Source organism: Mus caroli, chromosome 16, assembly GCF_900094665.2.
Source record: "Mus caroli chromosome 16, CAROLI_EIJ_v1.1, whole genome shotgun sequence".
In the NCBI taxonomy this organism is placed as follows: domain Eukaryota; kingdom Metazoa; phylum Chordata; class Mammalia; order Rodentia; family Muridae; genus Mus; species Mus caroli.
The window spans coordinates 20,827,628-20,847,501 of NC_034585.1; the positions used below are offsets into that span (position 1 = coordinate 20,827,628).

The window sequence follows — 19,874 nt, forward strand, 5'->3', positions numbered from 1 at the left end:
ATTCTCAGGAGATACGAACTTATGACTCCGGGGCCAGAGCTTCTACAGAAGGCCTTTCCCACTCCCAGCGTATGTCCTGAAGGGAACTGGAATCTAAGAACAAAAAAAAGAAAAAAGAAAAAAGAAAAAAAATTGAATTTCAAGGGAGTCCTTCCAGGCTATCCCTGACCAGCCCCATCCAGGCTGCAGCAACTCTTATGGCCTGAGCCCTGCTCAGCACTAGTTCCTAAAAATTGACTAAGATCAGGCAGCCACTTTACAGAAAGCTTGTGAATAAAAAGGAGAAGGCTAAAACCCAGGTCCTGGAGTGTCTGAGCAGTAGCCCTTCCCTATTGGTACCTTCTCTGTAGTCTTAAACCACCTTCAGGTGACCTCCTTGTTAGGAGTTTAAAGATGGCTGGCCCGGGAAGTCAAACCCTCGTTTTCCAGAACCCTAGTGACTTTTTTAGGATTCCTAGAACCCTCAGTTCATTTTTCCCTCTTCAAGGGTACCTGCCCACCCTTGCCCTACCTCAAACTGTGTTTTATCCCTTATGAAGCCTCAGCCATAGGTTTTCCCATGTACTAATCTGTTAGTCATGTTGCTCATTAGAGGTGTTGTTGTGTAGTAGGTCTTTTCCTATGAAAGAGGCAGACTCAGTAACAGGAAAGTATCTAAAAGAGATTGCCTCTTGCTCCTGTTTATCTGTGACCATGTCACTCAAAACCATGTAAAGTTCTCTACACTGAAGGGGATTCCTAGACTCCCTTAGCTGACCATTTCCTGTCAGGTCCGTGGCCAGCCAAGGACACAGAGGATTTCTTTCTTCTGTCTATAGGTTCCAGTGTTCCAGATGCTGCAGAAGTTGGACCTCTGCTCAGGTGATGATCTTGTGCCACATGTACCAGGACACTTTGAAATCGCAGGGCCAGGCACGCATGAGGATCTTTGGTCAGAAGTGCCAGAAGTGTTTTGGATGTCAATTTGAGACTCCCAAGTTCTCCACAGAGGTCATCCAAAGAATTCTGAATAACCTAGTTAATTATATTCTGCAGAGATACTATGGACACAGGAAGATAGCAATGACCTCGAATGCAACTTTGGGTGAGAAGGTGACTTCGGATGGGCCCCATGACATACGCAATTGTGAGGCATGCAGTCTAAACCCTCATGGAAGATGTGCCCTTGCACACAAAGTAAAACTACCCAGATCCCCATCTCCATTACCAAAGAGTTCCTCTCCATCAAAGAGCTGCTCTCCTCCTCCTCAGACCTGGAATACAGATTTGGGGAATAGATGCAGAGAGCCCCCCCACCGTGAAATAGGGCCACCACTAATTCTGTTTTTGTCTATTGCTGCACTTGCCCTTTTTAGTCTCTTCACTAGATAATAGGTTTATCGTCTTGCTTTAATACCATGGGGATCAATGAAATAGATGTCATTTCAATAGGACAGTGACTTCATATCAGATCAAGTAAGGTCAAGTATATAAAATAAATCTGCTTTCCTGGACATGCTCTGAAAATAGCCTAAACCATGGCCCACACATAATGGACCCAATAACAGATTTGTATTGAGTTGCTGAACTGTCTGCACTAGCTTGCTCACGTATTGTTCTCAAGCTATGTTGATTAAATAAATCTTGATGATAACTAACAGCCACCTGTGCTATGAGATACAAAGCGGTGGCCGGAGTAAGGGAATACCTGCTGGGCCCCTGCCAAGGTGCCCCCTGAGAAATCATGCCATGCAACAGACCTGGTGTAAGGGGTTTTATAGTGGGGGAAGCGGGGACCTAGAGAAGTGGGGAGCAGAGCTATGGGGACAGAGAAGGGGGGACAGAGAAGGACAGAGAGAGGGGCTGGCCAGGAACATGAGGGAACAGAGAGAGAAAGAGGAAGGAGGAGGGGGGCTGGGGAGTAAGCAGTCCTCTATAGGCTGCCCGTGCCCCACCTGGCTGGAACCCAGTGGGCAGCAGATGATGACATAAGCCTAGGTCCCTGGGAGAAGCCTAGTGGAATCTTCTGTTAACCAATGAGTATTATTGTAAATTTACTGTGGCAGACTGGGTGATGCTCCTCCCCCCCCCACACACACACACCAAAAACGCCCTTCCCCGTAGCCTCTAGAACTTGTGAATAAGTTCTATTTGTTGGAAGAATGGACTTCGTAGACATGATTAATTATGAGATTTTGAGGTAAATTGTCTTGCTTTATCGAGATGAATGATAACAGAAGGTCCTGTTTTGTTTTGTCTTTTCCATCAGAGTCCTACAAAAGCTCGTTGTTGAAGGTGTGGTCTTAGGGTGGTGGTGCCCTGAGAGGTAGCAAAAAGGTTAGGACATGGGCTTAAGGGGGCATGGATCATTAGGGCATGTTTTTGTCAGCACATTGAGGCCCTCACCCATTCATTCCCCTCTCTTACTTCTCAGTCATCATTAAGTGAGTATCCTCTTTCTCCCTCTTTAGACAAGTCGCCACATTAATGCCTGCAACATGGTGCCAAAATATTCCCAGATATTTTGTTAGAACAAGGGAAATCCAAGGGATACATCTCATCAGAGGAGGCAACAGGGCCAACAGCAGGAGAGGAGGTCTGAGGATGGAAGCACAGACTGGAGCCAAGGCTTTCAAAAATGAAGGAAAAGCTCACCAACTGTTAGAAGTTAGAGTCTGAGAGAGCTCAAGCAGCAGAAATGGGCTCTTCCTTGCAGCCCTCCATCACATGACTTTATAGTTTAATTAGATTTAATATATTTTTAGAGTGTGTGTATGTGTGTTTATGTATGTATGTGTATGTGCGTGTATGTATGTATGTGTGTGTATGTGTGTATATTCGTGTATGTGTATATGTGCATGCATGTGTGCGTGTGTATGTATGTGCATGTGTGTGTATATGTGTGTGTGTGAGTACATGTCATGAACAGGGCACATGCGGAGGACAGAGGACAAGCTATGAGGAGTTAGTAGTGTACGTTTTGGAGGAGAGAAGCCCAACTAAGTTCACAGCATATGAGACCCTGCGTTTATGGATTCACCGAGCCATGGGCCCTTGGAGAGCTGTGCTGGTTAAAGCCCTCTAAGTAAGAGGTACAGATCTACATCAGAAAATCTGCTGTTTTCAGGCAGCATGAAATCATTACTTTATCCATGATGGTGTGTTGTAATGTGACCAGTTTGCTACCAACTATCTGGTTTGTATATTCAGGGGATACTATTATTTTGAAGGCTCATATGTTCATGGTCAACTGAGAAGTCAGCAGTCACATGTAAACCAATCTCATTTAGTAGAAATTCTTATTATGGGGTCAATTCATAGCCTCCATCCCCATTTCTATGGCTAGTTCACTCATGTGACCAAAGGACAAGTACTGAAGGGTTCAGTGACAGAAACTCTCCATGCCAATCACTCTCTATTTGTATGGTTTAGGGTCTTTTTCTGGTGGGTCCTTTAGGTAGGCATTATGATAACACATGTGTTTTGTTTGTTTACATTTTGTATCCATCTTAAAAATCCATTCAGATTTCTCTCCCTCTAATCTCACTGTCTCTAAGCTTCCTATCTGTTATACATTAAAGGCCTGTGTGTTAAAGGCTTAGTTCTCAACTGGCAGATCAACTCATTGATGATTAAAGATGATAGATTGGATCCTGAGGTCCTACGTAAAAATATTATTGCCACAGGCAGGGCTGTGGTTTTGACCAGACTGGAGCAATGAGGGAATGGAGAAAGGACAGACATACAGACAGGTGTATAGCCAGGGCCAGGAAGCAGGAATGTGTGAGTTGCTGAGCAGGGGGAGGGGGAAGGGGATAGGGGGCTTTCAGAGGGGAAACTAGGAAAGGGGATAATATTTGAAATGTAAATAAAGAAAATATCTAATAAAAAATAAATACGCTAAGTAATGGGGGGAGTTAGGGAGTTATTGTAATTTGAACTATAGGACAATGTATATTTTCTTTCTCCTTCCTTTCTTCCCTTCCTCCCTCCCTCCTTCCCTTCACCTTCCTTCCTTCCTTCCTTCCTTCCTTCCTTCCTTCCTTCCTTCCTTCCTTCCTTCCTTCCTTCCTTCCTTCCTGTCTCACTATGCAACCCTGGCCGTCCTGAACTCCATGTGTGGACCAGGCTGATTTCTAGCTCATACAGATCTGCCTGCTTCTGCCTCTTGAGTGCTTGACCTGGTTCCTACAGTAAAGGATTGAAACAGAAATAGAAGGAGAAAGTTCAGTGGCAACTCCTGGGCCCCCCGTGAGCATTATCAGTCTGGTCAAGCAGCCAAGTTGGGGTCTGAAACAGAAGCATATTTTACTTGGTAAATATTATAAGTTCTGAGCTGATTCTCAAGTGAACAGATATTTAACCTGAGCACGCTCAGTAAAAGCTACTGTTAACAAGGTTGGGCATCCTCTGAAATGGAAAAACAAAACAAAACAAAAAAAAAACAAAACAAAAAAACAAAAAAACAGCTTTCCCCTGTGTCAGTCAATAATTGTAGCCCCAGGGTAAAAGCTACATATTTCAAGGATGCTAATGCATCCATGGCCTCTCCTCACCCACCTTTCTTGTTTTCTGGCCTCTAACACCCTCCACATGCTCAATCTGGTGAAGAAGGTATAAGACCTCAAACATCCTTAGGCCAAACAGCAGAAGAGACGCCTCTGGAGACATGAAAGGACAGAGCCATCTGGTATCAGTCAGAAATGATTTTCCAGTGACATCCAGAGCCATGCTCTTTAGAGATGGAAGGAATAGCTATTTGACTCTGATGCCTCAGCTGGGACCCAATGGCACAGGCTTCCATTTAAGGATGTCAGCTCTGTGAACACTCAGGGTCATGACCTGGCCTCAGGATTGCACTAAAAGCTGCAGTTCAGAACTAGAAAGATCTCTGTTTTGCAAGGAGAAGATTGAGGCGTTAGAAAAAATGGAGGTGACTTGGGCAACTCAAAACAACATACTCTGGCTCTCAGAAACTTCTAAATGACTTCAGAGTTGCTGAAGGCCTGCAAGTATTCCAACATGCTTTGGGTGGAGGGCTAGAGAGTGGGATCAGCAGGGAGTAGTGTTGTAGTCAATAATTCTCATCACTGACACAATGAATAAATGGCCTTTCTCTGGAGATGCTGAGATGCTGGGGACGAGGGGGTTCCAGGTGGCTTAGTGACTCCAATAACTTAGAGGTTCTCTCAGGGGTCCTCTAAGCCTAATACATCATTCAACAGATGAAGAAAATCAAATCCTTGGAGGCAGAACTGAGTTGATTGTTCATAAAATCATCTGTCTTATACAGATAACAAATCAACCTGTTTCAGAAATGTTGTTAAACTCATTATTAATGAGGAGAGAATAAGATTTAAGACTGTCCCAAGGAGCATTTCTGAAGCTAGATATGAAAAGGCCATCTAATGACCTGCCATGTTACAAACTGTACAAAAATAATTTATATTTCCTAACAGGATCATAGACTATAACTTTTGGGACTATCAGTTATGATCATCAGGAATTACTTGCATTTCTATGGAACAAAATTTATAAGTGATCCTGTACAGTTAAACAAAATAGTCTAGTGCATGGGGAATTGAGCCCAACCTTGAAAAAATGCATCTATCAATACCTTTGGTCTCTTTCTAAGTATGTTAGTTAGATTCCCATCATTTTGCAGAATATCCAAGAGAACACAGCTTAAGGAAGAAAACATTTATTTGTTTTGTGACTCCTGGTTTCACTCCTGCAACCTGGCTTTCCTGTTCCTTGTAAGACAGACCACTGTGGTAAGGAACATGTGGTCCAGTAAAGTTGTTCACCTCATAGTGGCTGAGAAAGAGGGAAGATGGAAAAGAAGGGAGGGGGGAGAAGGAGACAAATGGATCAGAAAGGAAATAAGGACAGATGCTCCTAGATATGGTGGAGGAGAAGGTTTACTGTAGATGAAAGGTACACATAGCCAGAGGCACCTGAAATGGTCTAGACTGAACCAGACCATGAGTGGAGAGAAGGGGGGCGGGTTCACTAATTATAAAGTGAGAGAAGAAGAGAAAGGAACCAGGAGCCAATAGGTCAGGAGCAAGCCAGGAGACCAAGAGGCCAGTGTAGCCAACATGGCTGGGTTGAATAAGAGTCAAGAAGCTGGGGGAATTGAAGCACAGGGTAGGCCCTGGATTGCAGAGTTCAGGGTATGGGGTGGGCAATGCCAGTCAGAAAGACCTGGAACAGATAGAGACTAGGGGAGACTGGAGGCCAGAGTCTGCTTTGATATGTTAAGAAGGTACCTCAGTTAGCCATTTGTCCTGAGTTTGAGGCCTAATGAGAAAGTACCAAATATACTCTTGGAAAACACATATCTCTGTGCGTTTTTGTATACCTTGTAAAATGTTAGGTCATTAAATTGTCTTTTCATATTTAGCTTCTGAAATGCTCTTTGGGACAGCCTTAAATTTTATTCTCTCCTCATTAATTAATGAGCTTAACAACATTTCTGAAATAGGTTGATTTGCTGTCTATATAAGACAGATGATTTTTGGAACAAGCAACTCAGTTCTGCCTTCAAAGATTTGACTTTCTTCATCTGTTGAACAATGGATGCATTAGGCCTAGAGAAGATACCCCTGAGAGATACTCTAAGGTACTGGAGTCACTAAGCCTCTTGGAACCCTCCTCGTTCCCAACATCACAGGATCTCCCGGGAAAGGCTATTCACTCTCTGTCAGCAATGAGAAGAATTATTGACTTCAACATCACTCCCTGCTGCACCCTACCACCCAAAGGTCCTGCTACCTCTTAATAACCTGTGATGCTGTGAATCCATTGATGAGTTAGTCTGCTGACACAGTCGAATCCTCATGATCAGTCATCTTCCCAAAGGCCCCAATTCTAAACAGTGATGTTTAGAATTAAGCCAGGAACCAAGTTGTATTAGGGGGACATGATATATTAGAGGGAGGGTACATGTCAGATCTAAAGCACAGCAACATGTTTTGGATTTTTAACTTATCCAAAGTCGTAGTGGTACCCAAATATATGTGGTACTCAATATACTATTATATTTAACCAAACAGTTTTGACCTTATGAGACAACTGGGAAGGCCAAGATGTTGAAGAAGTAAGCAGTCACTAACATGGTGGACTGCTTAGAGAAGTGGTAAGTCTCTGCCCATCTACCCTTCCTAAGGTGGTGGTGTACCATCCCTGACATGCTCAAATTGCATCATTAGTTCCAGTTTCCAAAGCCACAGTGCATGCTCAATGTGCTCTCTCTCTCTCTCTCTCTCTCTCTCTCTCTCTCTCTCTCTCTCTCTCCCAGCATTCTACAAGACCTTGGAGCATCCTCCAAGCTCACATATACTTCATGGCCACGCTCACCTGTCCGAGAGCCTTGCTGGTCCTGCAGCTCTGCTCTGTACCTGTGAGATCCCATGGCATCTCACTGGGTTGAAGCCCTCAGAAAAAGTCAATGGCGATGCCTCTCTGAGCTATATAACCAACCACATTCAAGCCCTGGGTGTGCTTGGTTGGCATCAGTGCCCCTCCAAGTCCTTCCAGTGCTTAAGCTGAGGGATTTTTTTCAACAGTTGGGAGTGATGAGTTTCACACAGAACCTCAAAAGCCTGGGAGGGTTTGTTTACAGTGCTTGGGGTATGTTTGGGGCTCCCAGAAAGTTCCAATCTCCTGGCTCTTCATCGGAGCCAACATTAGCTAGCTTCTTTGTGGCAGGGCATGGGGATGAGTGAGCTATTTGCCAAGTGATTTAGATTTAGGAGCCTGAGGCAAGTACCATTGAGCTGCTTTCTGACTATGCCAAGGCATCAGCACAAACACCCGTTTGTTCTTTTGTTCTTGCCAGATCTGTGTGGGTGGCAGAGGTTGAAATCATTTCATTACCAGAGTCCATCAACCTTGACAGCGCTTCTGCAAGGCTGTCTTTTTCATGATCACTTTATTTGTCTGAGATGGAATTCAGGTGCTTAAGGAACAGGGGGTGGGGTGGGGGTGGGGAGAGCACAGGGATAGCTATTAACTACTCAAAGGAGCAGAATGAGTCAGCTGCCCCCACACCCAAATTCTGAGGCTTGTCATTGCATTATCTTTACCCTTTGAGTAAGAAGAGAAGTCTAGAAGGATAACTGATTTGTGGAGAGCAAAACTGAGAACCGTCATAGTTTTCAGTATGCGGTTGGAATGAGAACGGGTTGAAAAATGCTGGACTTGGGTTTCAATATTTTTCCCCCCTCTTTACAATCAGGCCCACAGCAGTGTGAAAGACTGGTATTCTATACCTTATATATGATGGCTCAGAGAGAGAGAGCACAATTTGCTTACATTCTCACAGCTGTTTCCAGTAGTTTATGGGTCATTTGTAGGGGGCAAGGAAAGAGCTGTAAGATGAATCAGCTAGTATTCATCCCGCTTGCTATGATGCTCCAACAGCAAGGTCAAAGAGAAGTGATAGAGGCAGGAATGACGCAAGCCTCTATTTCCCTTTTGATCAAATCAAATCCTTTCCCTGGAATCCCATGTCATTTCCTTAAGGTCTCCAGGGTCTGCTGCTATTGGTTTTTGACAGCACTACCAAGCATCTCCCTCCTTAGTTCTCTCTTAGCTTCTCCCCCAGATATGATATTGTTTCTGGAATATCCATCAGAAGTGGTCAGTTCTATAACTCTACTTCTGTCATAGTGTCTCAGTCTTCACATCAGCACCAAGGCTAGAACAGTCAGCTTAATACATAAGTGGGGAACTGAGGCCCAGTGATAATGACTACTTGGTCAAGATTCCATGACTGATAACCATGGGGCTGGACTCCTGACATTCAGATTCTGGGGTGTGCTGTATGATCACCCCCATGTAAGTCCCTCCATGCTTTCTCTCTTCTTACTTCTCTTCCTGCCCAGTAAAGTCCACTTCTAAATGTGCACAGGCTGTTTTCCTTGGGCCCATGTTAAAATCACAAAGTCTCAGACAGGGAAGGGGTTAGAGTAGTTGAGTTCAGAGCCAATAGGGATGGAAAACCTGAACTTAGTGGGTGTCAGGATTTGTTTGCCTAGCATGCATTTTTCATTCACCTTTACAGGGCCTTATCACTTGTCAGGTGGCCATCTATCTTTTATAATTCTCCCATGTCTCACCCCTACTTGCAATGCATGCCCTAATTGATGTGAGGAAAAACATACCCTTCTGGCCGGTGACTGGCTCATAAACAAGCATCAGATATAAAGTCAGTCAGTCATCCATGAGGACAGGTTTGCAGAGGCCCCTGGGAGAGTTGTTCTTCAATTTTCAGGTAGAATTTCCAAAAGACCTTCTCATGTTATCTGATCAAGCTATCCTTAGATTTGAGGTCTGCAGTGCCCCCATAACTTCCTCATTTGAAAGCGGAAGGCAAAATCCCAGATGAATCCAGGGTTATAGGCCCACATGGACCTTGAGGTTTGACCTCTGTGGTGTGTTAAGGAGTGGATAGAGTTGTTGTTTGCTTAAGCCACATAAAACCCATAGGTGAAAAGCAAGCAGATCCAGGCAGTCAATGTAACAGAAACTTTGATATAAGGATGTAGGAGATTCTTGGTCATTTGGAACTGTTTGTTGACCAGCTTGCCTGATGTATACTACTCGCTTAGACTCAATCTGGACTTCTGGAATCCTCTGTGTTTTGTTTTGTTTTGTTTTGTTTTTTCCTTTATCTTAATTCAAATCCAACCCAGTTTCAAGTCCCAGATAAGACTTTGCTCCTTCGATAAGCCTCTCCCATCAGATCCAAGCCTTTTCCAGTTCCTTCTCCTGAGACATCCTCTTCTCTACACAAAGCATCTATCACTCACTATCTCTACAGGTACACGACGGAGACGTGTCACCTAAGGCCAGAAAGATAAATGTCCTTTAAAAATTGTACTTGTGTGTTTGGTGTGTAGCTCAGCAGTAGAGTGTTCGCCTGTTATGTGCAAGGACTTAGGTTCGGTCCCAAGCACAGTTTCACTTTGGAATGGAGAAGAAACCTATGCAGGTCGGCCCATCATTTCCTCAACCACAAATTATTTTATTTGTTAGGATTCCTTATCACCAAAAATGTTAAACTTTTACTGTAACTGAAAAAAATAAATAAATAAAAGGTTTTCTAAGTAAGTGGACATTTAAAAGCAGTGGTTCTCAATTTCCCTAATGCAACGACCCGTTAATACTGTTCCTCATGGTATGGTAACCTCAACCGCAAAATTATTTTCATTGCTACTTGATAACTGTAACTTTGCTACTGTTTTGAATTGCAATGTACATATCTGTGTTTCCTGATGGTCTTAGGTGACCCCGGTGGAAGGGTCATTTGACCTCTAAAGGGGTCATGGTCTACAGATTGAGGACCACTGTTTTAAAGGGATCATTATTCACAATGGCACACAACTACACAGTTTAAAAACCATTTTATAGTCTTCCTTAGATGTGCGGAGGGAGAGGCCATTGTTTCTATTTCAGAAAACCAGAAATGGGTCTCAACCTCTATGAAGGGGTTCCTCCTGTAGACACAGCCCCACAATCTCTATCTCCTTTCACAGACTTTCATCTCTACTCATGAGCAAGGAGACACATGCCTAGGAAACTACAGTGTGATGCCTCTAGTGTGTCCAATCCCCGTGTTCCCTTCACAATGGCAGAGCAGTTAGTTTTTCACCCACACAGCTCAATGTGAAGACCTGGGCATAAGATGTCCTCCTTAGTTTTAGTTGGCAGTGGAGTTTCTTTAATGAGGTGACCCCAGATATACTACCCAATGTCTTTGGATATTAACAACCTCATTTGTTTCCAAAACACAGAAAGAATGTCATGAAAATTAATGAGTGTGCTGCTGGAAATCAATTGTTTTTGACAAAAAGGTTCTCTGGAGCCCTTGTGAAGTAAATTGTATGGACCCGCTCCCCCCTCCTTCTTTTGAATGTGGGACAATATGTTTCTAGCTAAAGAGTGAATCCTGATTATATTTACAATAGGAAAAAAATGGAGACTTAGCCAGAGTCTCCTGGCTCTTCATCCTGTAGAAAAATGAAGTTCAGAATTATTTTGGAAAATTAATTCCAAAGAATGAAAAGACATAGACATCATGCCAATCAAATATTTCTCATGGGACCCTAGATTTTTCTCATCACTTCTTATCTGTATACAGGTGAACTTTTACTGAGTTAGGGACACAGTGCCAGACCTCAGAGAGGAAAGGGACCCATAGTAGGTCTTACAGTTTAGTTACTGATTCCAAGTGTGTAATTTCTGTACCGGCATATTCACTGTCTCTCCTGCTCTTTCTATAAACAACAGCAACACAGAAACCGAACAAGAGGGCAGAAGTTAGCAAAGTATTTATGTCAAATTCCAAAACATGAAGACAATTTTAATTCTATAGAATTCAGACTAATAGCTTGTCTGCCCTGCATCTGCTGTCATCTCGTGTTCAGTAGTGTGATGATGGCATTTTTGAGGTACAGCCTTGAGAAAGTTGAATTGGGGGGTATATCTAATATGCAATCAGTTGGATACCTTTATATTGCATATATTGGAAAAATAATACTATTCACAATTTTATGAAGAAGGATTAGGTAATGTCTAAATATACTATTCCAGCCAAAAAGACACTTGCCAATATGTTAAGATATTAAATGGAAGTTTCCCAACTCTTGATCTGGATGTAAATAAAGGATATTTTAGTTTTTGTCCTTAAAAGGTATTGCTTAAGGACTAAAGAAACTGAAGGAAATTCAGAAAAAGTAATAGATACGGATTGTAGGGTTTAAACTTTTTTTTTAATATTTAAAAATTTCCAACATAAAAATGCAGGAAGTAGATTACAAATTAATGGAACATGAAACAACAGTGATTAAAATGAGTGGGAGACGTGGCTTGCTTTCTTATATTGAGAGTCAAATTGTTATAAAAGCCAAAAATAACCAAAGGAAAAAAATTCATTAGGAGGAAGAGATAACTTCCACAGCAATAATAGACAGGCTGTGCTATTGTTTGGTGTTCAAAATTAGTGATGGAAGCAAATCAGATAAACATGCTGAAAAGCTGGAATATGGACGGCTCTGACGTGGAAGGCTTATATTGATGACAATAATTCAAAAATGATAATACAACAGCCCAGGAAAACAAAGACTGACTCGTCAATGAAGGGTTTTTTAAAAATCTCATTAGCAAGTTGGTTACTTATTGATTCAAAGATTATTTAAGATGAGTCAATCTCATCTTTGTCTTAAATTGACAAAGAAACAGGGAATGTTTCTGAAGACCCACTGCTAATGTGTAAATGAAACTTAACAAGGGTTGCCTCTAATTGGACAGTAAGCTTAAAGTTTTCCATGATTTTAATACAGAACTGTAAAACTGAAAGCTATCTATCCCAACATCAATACTTTAACCTGCTTGGACTAAATGCATTGTGATTAACTCTGAGTTACCAATAATGCATTGGAGTCATATTAAGGAAAGAAATAAAAGCACTTTCCCTTGGGGATCAAGAGCAAGTTCATCTTTGAATTGTCTACCACATACTCACTGTGTCTTCTGTCCGCTGTCTGTCTGTCAGATGAGTCTGAATCTGTGCTTGCCTGAACACTGTCTTGTGGATCTGTCCCTATGTCTATCCCTGTATGTTTATGTGTGTTATATGATGTTGTGTTCTGTCTATGTCTTCTGTCTATATGTCTCTGTCCCTCACAAACAGGTTTCCTTTATTGAACAGCACAGAATACACCACATTGGGGAAGGAATGGTATATTTTACAGAAATCTAAACAGAGTTTTACAATGGATTAAGTCACTCGCTCCCACTCAACTTACCCAGACAACAGTATTACAAACATCATTGTTTTTCAGCCAATATCCATAAATGGGTACCCATTTTAGAAAATTGCCTTCAACTTCTGTATTTGTGCTCTCAGTAAATTATACATATGCATTACTCTGGGTCATGAGCATGGAATGGGACAAAACTTAAGATTACATAGAATCCAAGGTTGCATAGTTAATTACGTGAGAAATCTAAGGCAACCAAGGTTGGTTATTGTGTCCTTCTCAAGAAAGCAAGTCAAACAATCATGCTGAGTGCACAGTAGGGCAGCAGTCTTAAAGCTTAAGTGTATTATTAACTCTGGCTGCGAGGTCTAGCAAAAGGCCCAGGCTCTCAGAAAATACCCTACGAGATATTTTTATAATATTGCATTACCACATAATCAAACTAGAATAAATATGCAAAAAATTAGAGGCATAAATATACATTATTTATAGAAAATTATATTAAAAAGTAAAGAAGTCTTCACCAAATTTAGGAAAAAAGTGTTAGAGAGGTGTCAGCTTATATCATGGTGAATTTTGTCATAGTTGTTTAAAATTTGTTACTTGTTTTGAGTTCTGTTCTTGTTTAAAATAAATATTTATTTTCACATCTGATGATAAATTCTTAAGAGGGGCCTGTCACTTATAAATGTCAATCACTGTCACCCCTATTGCTCCCCTGTCACCAAAGCTGCCACAGACTTGGAGGAAGAGTAATGGTATTAACTGAGTGCCAATGCCTGGGCGCAAGTTTGGGGTACAGTAGAAATCAGGTAAGCATAAGTGAGTAGCAGCTTCCTATTGGGTTCTGGGTCTGCGGGGTTCCATCTGTGAAGAGAAGGGACTTTAGGGGGTAGGCTGTGTGATTCCCAAAGGCTCCCACCAACACTGGTAACAGCAACTGCTGCTGTTATTTAGTTTACCATCCATCATGCCTGTGTCTGAGGTCAGTAAAGTACACCCCATGGTCCAATCCTGTCCAGCTCCTGGTTTTGAACTGAAATTTTGGTGGAACCCAGCTATGACCATTTATTTGATATTATTTGGGATTACTTTTGTGTATGATAGCAGAGTGGAGTAATTGTGATGAAGCCTATGTGTCTTGAGAAAGCCTAAAACAATTCTTTTTAGAAAGTTGGCTGGCCTGTGCTGGCCCCTACACTATGTGACTTTTATCTCTGTGGTGGGCCGTGGTTTTCTAAATGTCTGTAGTGTCTTTTAACCTACATACTCTTGGGAGATGTCTTTGTCCCATCCCTACAAAGAGGTGGGGTCGGTCCGTGTCTGAATAGATCTTGATATTTCTTCCATCAATAAAAACCTTCCTGAGCTCACCTACAACCTCTGTTTCATGCCAATAAGAAACTAGCTAGTAGTGAGTAGATATAGCTCTTTGAAACCATGTTGTGAAAATCTCAAACTCTATGAAAAGGTCCTGGTAGGTCAGAGGACATAGGGAGAAAGAGATCAGAGGGCTCTCTGAAGAGCCAGATGTGAATAAAGAAACAGTCTAGGAAGTAGCCACACAAACTCCCAGCTGCCTGAGCATATGTCAAGTGATCACACACTCAAACCTTGCAAAAAAAGCCCCAGAATGGTGAGCTATGATAATCATTAGCTATAATACAATGGCTGTTTTTTAATGCAATGACTTTGGGTTAATTTGGGAAGTAGCAGTATCTAATTGAGTCATCTTATTTGATCTCTATAATATTCCCAAGAAATGTGATTAATTAACCCTAACTTATGTTTGAGAGAACCATATGTCTGAGATCTCAAATTATACTCTCCATCCTCCAATGACATATGCCTGTGAGACTCCTAGGACTCTGGATTTTCTTGCATCTGGCTCTCATATTAGATGTCAAGTACTTTTGACCACTGAAAATTCAATTCCTAAACTTTTAAGACAGAATGTCCTCAAATACCCAGAATCATGGGAAACAGCATGATGGAGAAGTTCATGGTCATTATATCTGGTACCAAAGTCATTACTCACTGAGATGTTCTTGGATGAAACTTGCAGATAAATTCATTTTTTTTGGCTATGGAAATGATTCTATTCCACAACAAAATGAGTTCAGAGAACCCTTTTAAATGGTCTTAGGGTAAATCAAATGTTTACCTTCTTCTCTTGATTAGTTGTGTCTGTCCCAGGAGTTGACTCACCCTAACTGCCCTCCTCCCATCTCTGACTAAGCTATGTGTCTGGCACACTAGAAACATTCAGAAGATATTCTTGTTGACTTGAATTGTCATCAGCAAGTTTTGTTTTTTTTTCACTCCTTGTACCCTTCTTCACAAAGGGAAAGATTCCATGCATAACTGAGCTCAATTGATTTGCCCAAGATGTTTCTATTACAATAGTGAAAGGCAAGGTCATGCTTCAAACTCAGTCTCAGTTCTATGAACTCCTTCTCTACAGATAGAGACCTGCACACAAAATTGATCAAACATGAAACACCATGTCACAGTAAATCCCACTCCTTTCTCTCCCTTTATTCTGTGGGCTTACTGTATTATGTTCTTCAATTATAGCTGTCAAGCCCTCCTACAATTACTCTGTATTCGGAGCTGTAATTGTTCCTCAAACATCCTCAACCCACCTGCCTACAAGTTCTCCATCAAGCCAGCAGCTTCCGAGGACTAAGGCCAATGCCACCCACAGAGCAATGATACCCATGATCACTGCCGTTTCTCACTTGCTCAGTTATCCCAGGAGAAGCCCTTGAGTGCCTGTAAGTGCCATGTAGTGACAACACCCTGATGTGGGTAGGTGGACTAGAATCATTATCCTACAGGCTCTTATTATAAAGCTATAACTTCAAGGCAGTGGCGGTGGCGGTGGTGGCGGGATGGGAGTGGGGAGGAGAGGACTGCTAGGACCCACAGGTGTGACTGAGGGAAGACACTAAGGAAAGCTCCTCTGCTATTTCATTTTTCAAGATTTATTTATTTTAATTTTACATTTGAGTGTTTTGCTTACGTGTATGCATGAGCATCACCACATGCTTGCCTGGTGCTCTAGGAGGTCAGAGAAGGTATCAGATCCTCTGGGACTGGAGTTACAGATGGTTGTAAGCTACTAGGTGGGTGCTGAGAGCTGAAGCTTAGCCTCCCACAAGAGCAAAAATGTTCTTAACCACTGAGCCATTTCTTCAGCTCCAGGCCCTCTGCTGTAAGCATCTATTTCTTGTGTTTGAAGGCATAGTTCTCTTCCTAGATAATAAATTGGGCTTTTAGCATAATAATAGTACCAAAATTTCAAATGACTGATCTATGTCATATAAAGGGAAAATGGAATTAAAAAATACAGAATTTCTCTGATTTTTTGATGTATAAGAAATCTTTAACTGCTGGGGGCTGGAGAGGTAGGTCAGCAGCTGAGAGCACTGGTTGCTTATCCAGATGACAGGCTGTCAATCTGCAGCATCCTTGGCAGCTCACAAGTCTCTGTAAGTCCAGTTCCAGGGATCTGATGCCCTCTTCTGGCCTCCATGAGTACTGCACACATGTGGTGCACAGACATGCCTGCAGCCAAAACATGCACTCAAAGTAATAAAAGAAAAGAAAAATTTTAGGAACAGTCATTGGAATGCATTTCTAGATTGAGTTGTAAGAACTCAGACAGGTCATAGAACACGAGAACCAAGAGGCCTTGAATATATGAGGAAATTGAAATTTAAAGGGGAAGCCCTAACTTGGTCAAGACACCTTCAAGTGAGTAGGCTATTTCACAATGCCAAGATGTCCCACAAGGGTGCCTTCATAATGGGTAAACCCAGGGCTAACTGGAAGATTGCTAGTGCTGTGTTTAGGCTTGCAGACATGTCCTTCAGGGGTAATTATGGAAACCACAGATCTCCATGACAGTGGCCTTTCATCAGGCTAGGAAGCTTGGTGAGGAAAGAAGAAAACCGATAACAATACAAACACTGGAAAAAGGCAGAGGATGGAGACCAGCTCTATCAAGTGCAACACCAGGGCCAAACTGAAACCACAGCAGCCTGAACTGCACTAGCCAACAGAAGGCACAGCCACACTGGGAGCTTGTGCTTCATGCCTTACACTCATGTTGCTACGGAGCCTCATGCAGACTTAAAGAAGAAGCAGAGGATGAAGTAGGGCTACTTTAAACAGATCTGCAAAAGGTTAGTATACAGCCAGACACACTCATCATTAATATTTCATGAGCCTAGGGCTGTAGTGAGAACCCCATAGTTTTCTTGTGCAGGCATGAACAGTGTCATGCTTGTACACATTAGTCTGAACCAGGGTAAATGGCCAGTTTTGCAGGTCAAGAAATGCTCACATGTTAGACAGTTCATATTCTTAAAAATTATATATAAATATATTCTTTATGGAAAACAGCCACCAAGTATAATAGCGTGAAGTGAGCATGAAATATGAAGTAGATCCTGTGCTAATCATGAGGAAAGCAATCTAAGAAAAAGAGGTTCTAGCTACATTTTCCTAGAAGGGAGCAGACAGGAGACATGTCTGATGCTGTCTTGAGGACAAGAGAGAAGAATACAAGTATGTGTGCATCCCTGTGAGCCATTCTTATGGAGCAGTACAGCTCATACTTCCACTGTCGACATAGAGAAACACACACATATACACATGTACACAGATATGTACATACACTTGCATATGTGCATGCACTCATACATATGCACACATACAAATACACCCACAGACACACAAGAACAGATACACATACACATCTATATATACATACCCACATATACACACACATACACACAGATAAATTCACATGCACATGTATTATGAACATACATATTCACATACAAAAGTGTATAGACACACACATATTCACACACATATATCACACATATACATGCATACACACATTCATACAGGTACATATACACATACTTTCATATACATACATCCACATATATCCCACGATAGATACATATATACATACTGACAGACACACAAGGCCAAACCAATACACATATCCCCCCCAAATATGTATAAAAACGAATACTGATAGTAATGGAATCTAAAAATAATTGAATTTTAAAATGAATGAAATTTCAAAGAAAATTTACATTTACAATGTGCTTCTTTAAGGCTCTTGGCCTCCATCAACCCTCTCCCTTTCCTGTCTACTTATTGCCATGCTTGTGTGGTGTCAATCTAGTCTCCTTGGCATCAGGAGGACCTGGCTATGCTGGACAATGGCCAGTGGAAAGCATGTACTGACAGGAGCCCAGGAGGTGACTTTCATTACCAGCAGCTTCCTCCATTTCTCAGCCCCAGCCACCCCCTAAGGAACTCCAACTGTTACTTGGAAACCTTCACAGAAGCTGGCGTTGTAAACTCTGGGCTCTGACAGTTCAATCTAGCATTCTTCATATTCTGTCCTCTATCACTCTGACTGTGCACAAGAAAGCCTGGACCTAGAGGAGACAGAGAGGGAAGCAAGGATGTGCACAGGGAGCATCCAAGTGCTTACCAACTGCAGCATCGGCTCCTGGGCCTGAGCTCCAGAAGAGGATGTGACAGAGGTCTTCATAGTGCATGCATTCTTCCGTGCAGACCAGAACAAGCCAAAGGACTCCACTGTTGGCACAACGCCAGTCCTGCTTCATATATAGTTCTACAGAGGGCCTTTAGGTTGGTTAAACTTCTTTGTTTTTAAGTTTGCATAGCATCTGCAACAGAAAACTGTAAGAACTCTTTTCTGGGCCGAACAATACAAAACAAACACAGCTGTATGGAATGGTGCTAGCGCCATCCTTTTGAGTGTCTTGCCAGATGTGCCAACCTCCAGGCTGTTACAAGGTAAAAAAAAAATAATAATAATACATAGAAGGAACTGTGGAAAGCTTGACTGAAGAGTCCGTTCTCCCTTGGAGAGTTGGCTCTGATGTTCAAGTGAAGGGGGTATGAGAGGTAGATGATGAAAGGTTATATTAAATGGTTGCTTCCCACTGGGGTTAGGACCACACACAGGGCATATTTTGGCATTCTGTAGACTGATATCCGTTCTGCAGACTGTTGGATATGCCACCGGCGTGAGTGGGCAAGTGCTGGGAGTGACAGACACATTGTATTGCCCTGCATGGTTCCAAATAACTTAGAATTGAACATAACTTTTAATAATGCTCTGAGCCTCTATTTTACACATATGCAAAGTGCTAATGGTATTTAAATAGCAATATAATATCAGTGCTTGTCTGTACTGGGAACTATGGCCACTGCAGGGCTGCTGTGCTGAGGTGTAACGCTTGACTGCTTGAAGGTATACTGGACTTGAGATGTTTTCTGGCAATTGTATCTCTGATGCTTATTGTTATTATTATTATTATTATTACTATTATTATGTCTCAAATGACTTTCTCACATATTGAATTCAACGCACAGTTTTGTTTTGGAGGAAATGATATATTTTGGCAAGTAATAATATCTATGACTTTGTAGGTATGAAACGAGGCATCATAAGATTTAGGTTTTATTTCTTTCCTTTTCTTTCCCTCCGCCCTTTTGGTTAGAAGAAAATCAGCATGAGATTTAATGGTGCTGAGGACAAATGGTTTAGATGATAAATACCAAGAGTCTAGGCAACAGCCTGAGGGGTGGGGAAGAAAGCTGTTTTGATTGGAGGATTAAATGAATTTGGAAAGAAGCTGGATTCTGTGGATTACAATAATTAAACTCCCTTTCAAGCAAAATTTATCCCTTCATCATCATTGCTACTCTCCCAGAAGCCCTGCTCTGGCTCTCCAAACAGCCCTTAGCTGTAAATTTCCAAATGCAAGCTAAACATACTGAATAAAAAGTCAAGCTTCCTGGGTTCCACACAAATGCATCCCTCACTAACCCCTAAGTCTGACTGGTATGTTGACAGACTCCTACTGTTCACAGCACCAGTGTCTTGTCCATGTTCTGTGACCTATAGCAGCTTGTGATGGACTTGCCATGGCCGTGAAAGCCCATCATGAAGGATGTTGGAAATGATGGCTTTATACATCTTACTAACCCCCAAAGTGCCCTTACCTATGACTAACAGGAGCTGGGGTATGAGTAGTCTGGCTTCCTCACCTACTGTGCGGT

At 42.0% G+C, this 19,874-nt stretch overlaps 1 protein-coding gene across 1 annotated transcript; it reads left to right on the top strand.

The window, feature by feature from the left end:
* Nucleotides 1-762: 762 nt before the first annotated feature.
* Nucleotides 763-1,641, top strand: Rtp4 (receptor transporter protein 4; the record flags this gene model as incomplete). Its single annotated transcript, XM_029470743.1, has 1 exon — nt 763-1,641. A coding segment is annotated over one exon (609 nt), but the record flags the coding sequence as incomplete, so codon positions are not given.
* Between the last annotated feature and the right edge of the window lie 18,233 nt (nt 1,642-19,874).